Source organism: Mustela nigripes, chromosome 1 (assembly GCF_022355385.1).
Source record: "Mustela nigripes isolate SB6536 chromosome 1, MUSNIG.SB6536, whole genome shotgun sequence".
Taxonomy (NCBI): domain Eukaryota; kingdom Metazoa; phylum Chordata; class Mammalia; order Carnivora; family Mustelidae; genus Mustela; species Mustela nigripes.
This window is the reverse complement of record NC_081557.1, coordinates 99,909,811-99,919,303: the sequence shown is the minus strand read 5'-3', so window position 1 is coordinate 99,919,303 and position 9,493 is coordinate 99,909,811. Positions and strand designations below refer to the sequence as shown.

At 38.3% G+C, this 9,493-nt stretch overlaps 1 protein-coding gene across 2 annotated transcripts in view; it reads left to right on the top strand.

Annotated features, from left to right (window-relative positions):
• The window catches only part of ATM (ATM serine/threonine kinase), a 123,467-nt gene that overhangs the window by 53,772 nt on the left and 60,202 nt on the right, over positions 1 to 9,493 (top strand). For both annotated transcript variants that reach the window (XM_059418019.1, XM_059418010.1), the window contains exons 29-31: positions 7,554 to 7,669; positions 8,286 to 8,412; positions 9,068 to 9,267. In XM_059418019.1, the coding sequence (XP_059274002.1) occupies positions 7,554 to 7,669; positions 8,286 to 8,412; positions 9,068 to 9,267 (443 nt within the window). The remainder of the gene's footprint in view (positions 1 to 7,553; positions 7,670 to 8,285; positions 8,413 to 9,067; positions 9,268 to 9,493) is intronic.

Here is a 9,493-nt window from a genome sequence, read left to right as displayed (position 1 = left end):
TCTCTGTCAAATAAATAAATAAAATCTTAAAAATATATATATATATTTATTTATTGCTTCTTTTGATTGGCTTTTTTTTTTTAAAGATTTTATTTATTTGACAGAGATCACAAGTAGGCAAATAGGCAGGCAGAAAGAGAAAGAGGAGGAAGCAGGCTCCCAGCTGAGTGGAGAGCCCTCGGGACTTGATCCCAGGACCCTGAGATCATGACCTGAGTGAAGACAGAGGCTTAACCCACTGAGCCACCCAGGCGCCCTTGATTGGCTTTTTAAATGAAGTATTTTTAATCAGAAATTTTAAAACTTTGGATTATTTTTATTGATTTTTTCCTTTTAAAAAATGTCTTGGGCGCCTGGGTGGCTCAGTGGGTTAAGCCGCTGCCTTCGGCTCAGGTCATGATCTCAGAGTACTGGGATCGAGTCCCGCATTGGGCTCTCTGCTCAGCAGAGAGCCTGCTTCCCTCTCTCTCTCTCTGCCTGCCTCTCCATCTACTTGTGATTTCTCTCTGTCAAATAAATAAATAAAATCTTAAAAATATATATATATATTTATTTATTGCTTCTTTTGATTGGCTTTTTTTTTTTAAAGATTTTATTTATTTGACAGAGATCACAAGTAGGCAAATAGGCAGGCAGAAAGAGAAAGAGGAGGAAGCAGGCTCCCAGCTGAGTGGAGAGCCCTCGGGACTTGATCCCAGGACCCTGAGATCATGACCTGAGTGAAGACAGAGGCTTAACCCACTGAGCCACCCAGGCGCCCTTGATTGGCTTTTTAAATGAAGTATTTTTAATCAGAAATTTTAAAACTTTGGATTATTTTTATTGATTTTTTCCTTTTAAAAAATGTCTTGGGCGCCTGGGTGGCTCAGTGGGTTAAGCCGCTGCCTTCGGCTCAGGTCATGATCTCAGAGTACTGGGATCGAGTCCCGCATTGGGCTCTCTGCTCAGCAGAGAGCCTGCTTCCCTCTCTCTCTCTCTGCCTGCCTCTCCATCTACTTGTGATTTCTCTCTGTCAAATAAATAAATAAAATCTTAAAAAAAAAAAATGTCTTAATTACTTACGGGGGTGAGAAGAGCTGCTGGCCTGGGATTGTGAGGAGCAAGTGACTTACATATTTTGGAGTTGGGGGAAGTAAAGACAAAGTGAAATTCCAAAAGGATTTTCATATACTAAAGAAGAGTGACAGGAATGGGGGAGGCCTGGCTATTGTCAAGCTAAGGTTGTTTTTCCTTTTAGCAAGGCACTCATGATAAGACAGTTGGGAGTTTCTTGGAGGAATTTTAAACTGTGTATCTCAAGTATTTGTCATTGGGCTACAGGACATTTAGTTTTATCTGTATTTCCTTCTGCCTTTGTTTCCCACATCATTTCCCCCTGAACAGTTTTGACCTTTAAAATCTTTAGGATAGCTGAGGGTGGAAGGTCTTATCTTTTATAACTTCTTCCTGCTGCTGAATCAGGGTGTAGAGATGTCCCTACCTGTGGGTCAACATTGGTCAGGTGGGGATTTTTTTTTTTTAAAGATTTTATTTATTTATTTGGAAGAGAGTACATGATCAGGGGAGGGACAGAGGGAGAAAGAGAATCTCAAGTAGACACCCTGCTGAGTAAAGAGTCCGATGTGGGGCTCGATCTCACGGCCCTGAGATCATGACTCTCTTGAGCTGATGTCAAGAGCCCAATGCATAACTAACTCAGCCACCCAGATGCCCCAAGTGGGGAATTTATATGTCGGAGTTACAAAAGGCAGAGGCGGCTAATCCAAGCTAGACAACATATAGCTGAACCTCCTTGAGTAGAAAGGATTGTCTTGTCAGCTGGAAGTTATGGCAGGGAAGGAACCTTGGCACCGGCAATGGCAACAAAATAAGGTTAATATTATTATGAGAAAGAGAAGCCTGAACAAAAGACCTTTGATAGCTGGCCGTAATTGTCTTGCAGTCCTGGAGCTTTAACCAATCACTAAAGGAAAGAGAGAGATCATTTAAAGCATTAATTTCACTCAGTCCTCTTAGATTTGGGGGGAAATCTGGAATACATACACCACATTCTGTTTTTATGTTAGTACTTGTTTCACCTTCTGCAGCAGTGAAAAGATCTTAATGCTGTTTTGGAGGTTATTTAAAGCCTTAATGGCATAGCAAGCAATTTCATTTTGTAAGCAATTACGTAATTAATAAGAGGCACCTTTATAGAAGCAAAAGAAAAAATACAGTTTAATGGGTAGAGCAAATTATAAACCCTGTGTTGAGTCTTGTGTGTTTAAAATCTAATATTTACAAAGCTCTTGTTGAAACACTTTTTCCTCTATAACAACCTTCATTTTTAATCAGAGATAGCCAAATGAAGACTAATTCGATTGTTAAGTTCCATTTTAACAAAATTGTCCTAATAATTTACATAAGCAAGAATAGGGATAGATCATATAGATCTTTTAGAATCTGCTTTCCTGGAACTTTTTATAAGGAGTCTTGACTGAACTTTTAGTAGCCTCTGTAGGCCAGAAGCCGGGCAAAGTGCTTGCCATCAGACATTCCTGCGATACCTGTAGTTTTGGGCAAATTCCTCTTCTCGAGTTTCCCGAGGCTTCCTGAGGTTCTTGCTTATGCCAGGGAGTGACATTCTCTACTCCGCTGGTAAGGCTGCTGGGAACTCTGTAAACAAGGGATCAGGCCAACCCTTCCAGCGGGCTTTGTTAACTTCATGCTTCATAAAGCCGACCTTGGTTCCCTTGAAGCTTTATGGTCATATCTGAGTCTGTGCATGTCTCTCAAATATGGCATTCCAGTCCAAGCTGTGGTAAAATAACCAGTATTTCCAGGGGTGTTTTGTTGCGAGGAGAATAAATTCTTCTTGAACTTGTGTAAATGACTGTGATTGCTCTGTAAGAAGGAAAGCTCACTGAGAGTTTCAGAATTTCAGAGGGTTCAGGTGGAAAGAAAAGTTAAATGCTTCAGTTTCTTCACAAACAAATATCACATTTCTATAAGTCGTAGGTATCTTAAGGGAAAGATTCTTCCGTCTGGTAGAGTAAACATTAGAGAACCAGTAATGTTTCTTTGTTGTTTTTTTAAAGGTTTTATGTATTTGAGAGAGAGAAGAGTGAACGCGCCCCGATGGGGTGGGAGAGAGGGAGAAGCAGACTCCTGCTGACTGGGACCTGAGCCAAGGGCAGCTGCTTACCCACTGAGGCGCCCAGGCGTCCAGGAACCAGCAGTGTTTCACACAAGAATTACAGAAACCATCCACATTACTAAGTCTTGTTTAGTTTGAATGCAGCTTTTTAGTTAGTTTGGAAATTCTACCCATTTTAGTTCTAAGATCTTAAAGGTATCAAAAAATCTGTTTTGGCAAAAGCCCTTTTTATGAATCTCTTTAAAGATGAGACGTGTCACAATAGAATAAGAAGGACTATGAATGAGAAAAGACTCCAAAATAAACATGGTTAAAGATCTGATGAGAGGTTACAGTGCAGCTGGCAAGGACATCTGGTTATTTGTGTGAAACATAACACTAACATATTAAAACTTATTAAAACGTATTAAATGTACGTTTAACATATTGAAACTTCAGGAATTACATACGTTCTCTAGAATAGTTTTAGCATTTACCCAGACATAACCAAAGGCTTGTCATGGTGTGTTTGGCAGTGCTTCCGGAGAAACTTACCATACCAAATACAAAGGCCTAATGAGTCAGAGACTTCATTTACAATTTAAATCCCGAGAAGTTTGTTAAAAAACCTTAGAAAGTTATAAAATATATGCTTGAATAGTGGATTACAAATCATTACAAAGCTTAAAACATAATTATTTATTTAACCAAGATGACAAATATGTAGGGTTATATAGTTATTAGCAAAACTTAGCTCCTTTAATATTTAGAAGCTTTAAGGAAGTGACCAAAGACTTGATAAAGAGAAAACGTAGAAACCAGTTCTCTGGGCAGACAAAAGAAAAAAACCTTTCTTTACATTTTCTTCTCAGGTGCAAACCAGCAATTGAAAACTGTCTCTGAACAGAGAGAAAAGCAAAATTTCAATGTTACATCAATATACTTTTAATGTCCATTCATTTCAACTTTAGTCCTGACCACATATAAAATTCTTTTCCAAAAATTTCCCCTCATAAACCTTTTACAGCTTTTCCTCTCTTTTTAAAAAAAAAAAATACTTTATTTATTTATTTGACAGAAATCACAAGTAGGCAGAGAGAGAGAGAAGGAACCAGGCTCCCTGCGGAGCAGAGACCCAGATGTGGGGCTCCATCCGAGGACCCTGGGATCATGACCTGAGCTGAAGGTGGAGGATTTAATCCACTGAGCCACCAGGGCACCCCCCACCTTTTTCATTCAAAGTTTTTTCCCTTATTTCCATTAGTCTTAATTACACTTAAAAGAATTTTAACTTTTCAAAAACTTGGTCCCAGTGAAAACTACATTAGAATCCAGTTGTGAATGTCACGCCGGAATTCTTTAGGTGGCAGATTTATGAATCTGTTAAACACCAGAGCATGTTTTCAAACACTCAAATGTTCTTTGCTTCTCTGCAATAAGAAGCCAAAAACACAAACCTACCTTCAGTAGTCAGTGCTTTCCCATCTTACTTCATTTGAGAAAGACCTAAATGGCCAATGAATTCAGTGCCGTTTAAAGGCTTAGTTTATCAAAAACTGTCTTAACGATATCCCACAAAAACATAGAGACAGAAAATTAATCATCATTTTAGGTCATTCTTTTGCTAAAAAATTACAGCAGAGTTAAAAATGAGCTTATTTGACCTTTTACAAACCTAGATTTTAAAAAACGTTCATATTTAATGCTGATAACTCTAAAAACATGTCTATTTTAATGAAACCAACGAACTTAAATTATCCTAAATACCGGATATATTCCACCTGTGTCCACTTGAAAGTCACTCAGTTTTTTCTCCGTAAAATTTATTTTAATTGGCAGTAATAAATAAGTGCAAACCGGATGTTAAATTTCAGCCAGTACTGAACAGCGTGTAGGAAGTGTTCCTCTTTACTTTTCAAGAAGTATGATCTCGAGGTCCCATACCCCACTCTTGCTTTTTCCCATGAGACTGAGTATATGTAAGATACTTACAAATCATGTTCATTGTTTGTCTACTCTGCTATAAGTACTCTGAAGGTAGGATTTTTTACTTTTTTCTGTTTTGCTGGTATATCCTGGCTACTTAGTATGTAGTGGATACTCATTTGATAAAAGATGGAGTCAAGTAAAAAAGGTTCTATGACAACTTCTGTTTGTTTTGTAGTAATTTAGATACATCCAAAATTATTTGAGGGAACTTAAAACACAAACTTTTCTTTTTAAAGTAAAAGAAGATTGGTTATTCTCAAGGTGTTTTTTTTTTTTTTCTTTTAATGTAAATAAGGATGACTAACCAGGGTTGGCTAATGTTAAAATTACAATTGGCTAAACTTCAGGAGACTTTTTTTTGTTTGCCCAGTTACTGTATTGAACCAAGAAATGGAACATGGAGCTTCTCACTTGCCTCGGTGGACCACTGCCAGTCGGAGCTAGATCTAAGTCCGTATGGAGGCAAATGAGCTCCTTCTCAAAAGAGGGTTGAAACAGAACGTTGGTGCTTCAAAGGTTATGGAATTTATGAAAGACCCTGCTTTTATCCCTCCCAGCCATCTCCCTGTTTCTAAGCAGGCATAATCTTACTACTTTTCTAAAATGTACTCAAACTAGGGGCCCCTGGGTGGCTCAGTTGGTTGAGTGCCTGCCTTCGGCTCAGGTCATAATCCCCACGTCCTGGGAATGAGTCCTACGTTAGGCTCCCTGGTCAATGGGGAGCCTGCTTCTCCCTTTGCCTGCTGCTCCCCCTGCTTGTGTGTGCTCTTTCTCTGTCTGGCAAATAAATAAATAAAATCTTTAAAAATAAAATGTTTAAAACAATAAATGTACTCAAAGTAAAAGATAGCAATTTGCAGAATCTGAGTAAGTCAAGGAGGGGAAAATAATTACACTGAGGCCTGATTGAAACATCAGTGTTAAGAATGGAGAGAGGTAAACTTGAAACTTGTTAAAGACCTAAATTACTGTTACTCAGTTCCAGTTGGCATTAAGTTGTTAAGTTTGCTTTTTCTTTGGTTCTCTAATATACACTTTGTCCAAATCAATCTTCTAGATTCTTTCTTCCGTGCATAAGTGTTGGTACAACTATTATTAGTCTCTGAGCCTCTAAAATTTGTCAGTTGTCAAAAGCCTGAGATATTAACAGTTACCAACATTGGTGGGCTGTACCTAGACACCTGCGTAATTTATATGTCCCCTAGCTAAACATTACAGGTCTTGCTTATTGTAGAATGGTACAAAACTCATGAAGCCACTTTCCGTTCTGTGTGTAAGGAAATTCGTTAATGTTTCCTCCAATATGAAACACAGGCAGCCAGTTTGTCCTTCCTTATCCCAGATATGCTTTGAAGCGAGGCTGCATTCTTAAAAGGGCTGCAGCCTTGGAAAGGCTGGCCTGAGTGATGCATGGGCCTGAGGGAAGGGCTAGGATCTTTACATTCCATTCTTTCTTGTCCCGTTTTAAACCATTTCTGTTGTGAGGCAGCATGTATGCACATCTCCTCATCTACTTGTGCACCCAGTGAATCAGACATTTACTGCGATTCCTTACTTGGAGAGCTAACAAATCCACCTGTAAGTCTCCACGATCGTTGTTCATTTGGGTGAGCTATAGTGCAGCGGACCCATTCCTTACACTGAATGTCTGTCGTCTGTGAGGCCCGGGGTAACAGGAGCTGGATCCATGACGGGCCTGCTCCTGTCTGGGAGGGTTTCTGTCTACTCTTCTTGACGGGGGGTGTGGGGAGCAGCCAGCCTCAGAATTGGGGATATCAGCCAAGTAGAAATCTGGGGAAAAGTCATGCAGGGAAGGCACTAGGAATTCTTACTAGTCAATCATTCCAAAGCAAGATGGATTTTCTGAGTAAATCAAGGGTAAAATGCAGTTTGAGAAGCAGTGTAGGTCAGTGGGGAATTTGGTTGGCAGGAAAATCACTAGGTTGAGGAATTCAGTGCTACACCTGAAGCCTTAATCAGTTAAAATGATTCTTTAAAATTATTTCTTACTTTATTTGAGAGAAAAAGTGAGAGAATGAGTGAGAGAGAGCACAAGCAGGGGGAGCAGCAGAGGGAGAGAGAAGTAGGCTCCCTGTTGAGCAGGGAGCCCAGTGTGGGTCTTGATCCCAGGACCCTGAGTTCATGACCTGAGCAGAAGGCAGAGGCTTAACCCACTGAGCCACCCCAGCGCCCCTGATTCTTAAAATTAAACAAGAGTCAGATTAAGGGAGTCTTGTTGGATATGATTTCCTTACCTTCCTCTCAGGCTGCAGGCCGGTTGCACACAGAAGGAGTTAGCTCTTGCACATCTTACATCTTTGGTTATTTATTTCCTTTTTTAGTCCTGGATTAATTTTGGAAGTGATGCAATAACGTTAGTCCCTCAAACTGTCTTAAAAGGTCACAGACGTGAAAACTTAAATGTTATTTTAATTTTGTATCCTTACAGATTGATCATTTATTTCTTAGTAATTTACCAGAGATTGTGGTGGAGTTACTGATGACGTTACACGAACCGGCAACTTCTGGTGCCAGCCAGAGCACGGACCTCTGTGACTTTTCAGGGTATGGGTATTTTAAACTTAGAGAGTTGGCTGCAGTTTCAGAATTTCTTTGGGAAGTTGATTGGTTGACGCCTTCAGATGTCTCTTTCAGTTTTTAGGCGTGTACTGTGTTTCCTGTGTAAGCTACTTGAGAGCACCCTGTATTCAGTACGTGCTTTACTGTGCTAGCTGTACAAAAGAGTAGTAGTATCTACTAAAGTGATTTCACTTGATAATTTCACTTCATATAGAGTGTCTGATCGCCATTCTCACAATATTAATATGGTTATAGCAGTATCTTAGAGCTTTAATTCAGAGCTAAAGTGATACCAAGGCACAGGTGTAGAACTGCCATTAACTTCACTGAAGATTTCTTAAATCATTTAAGATTAAGTCATGGAGGGTAAAAGTATTAGGATATTCTGACTGATAATGTATAGAATGTGGTAAGTCATTTGTGATTTTAGTAAAAGCCTAGTGTTTCAGTAGGAAAATAATTTTAGAACCTGGGGTTATTATAATCTCAGTTTTCTTTCTGAAACTTCACTGGTTTCTGAAACTTCAACAGAATCTTTTTTTTTTTTTTTAAACAACTTTGTTCTGAAAATGATGACTGCTTTTTTTCCTATAACTTGTAGGGATTTGGATCCTGCCCCTAATCCACCTCATTTTCCATCACATGTGATTAAAGCAACATTTGCCTATATCAGCAACTGCCATAAAACCAAGCTGAAAAGCATTTTAGAAATTCTTTCCAAAAGCCCTGTAAGTATACATTAATATTATAATAACTGATGAGAGAGTTTTTTCTTTTTCAGCTAGAAAATCTGTGTAAATACACCTTAAAAGAAAAAAAAAATAGAAAACTTGTCTGAATAAATCAAGAACACTCATTTATAAGTTTATATCTTGGTATTTTACTTGTCAGTATTTTTATTTTTTTATTTTTTAAATATTTTATTTGTTTATTTGACAGACAGAGGTCACAAGTAGACAGAGAGGCAGGCAGAGAGAGAGGAGGAAGCAGGCTCCCTGCTGAGCAGAGAGCCCGATGCGGGACTCGATCCCAGGACCCTGAGATCATGACCTGAGCCGAAGGCAGCGGCTTAACCCACTGAGCCACCCAGGCGCCCCTTACTTGTCAGTATTAATTGAAATATGTTGCATATGAAGCGTGAATCTCAGGATACTTTAGTCATACCTTGACTTAGGGAGTATATATTTTTGAAAAGTACTGTTTGCTCTCTGAAAACTAGGCAAATTGACAACAGTTTAAGGTACTATTTCTTAATGTGGTATTTGCCTTCAATATCAAACCAAAACAGAATTTTGTAATATATTTTGAATAGAAAATATATTTATTATAGTTGAGTATACATGATTAGATAAGTTTTTTATCAATTGTGTCTTTATTTTCTAGGATTCCTATCAGAAAATTCTTCTAGCCATTTGTGAGCAAGCTGCTGAGACAAATAATGTTTATAAAAAGCACAGAATTCTTAAAATATATCACCTGTTTGTTACTTTATTACTGAAAGATATTAAAAGTGCCTTAGGAGGAGCTTGGGCCTTTGTTCTTCGAGATGTTATCTATACTTTGATTCATTATATCAACAAAAGGTACTTAATATATTTAGACCAATATATAAGTTGTTTTCTCTACCTTATCTTAATTGAAATATTATAGTTTCAAGAGGTAGAAGCGGGAGTATTGCTTGCTTAATTTTGGTTTGTAATATATATATACACCCAATATTTTTTAAAAATTACATTACCTGTCCCTAGAAATATTCAGTACTAAGGGTCTTCAACATTTTAAAATAAACGAATTTTGAGTGGCTTGATA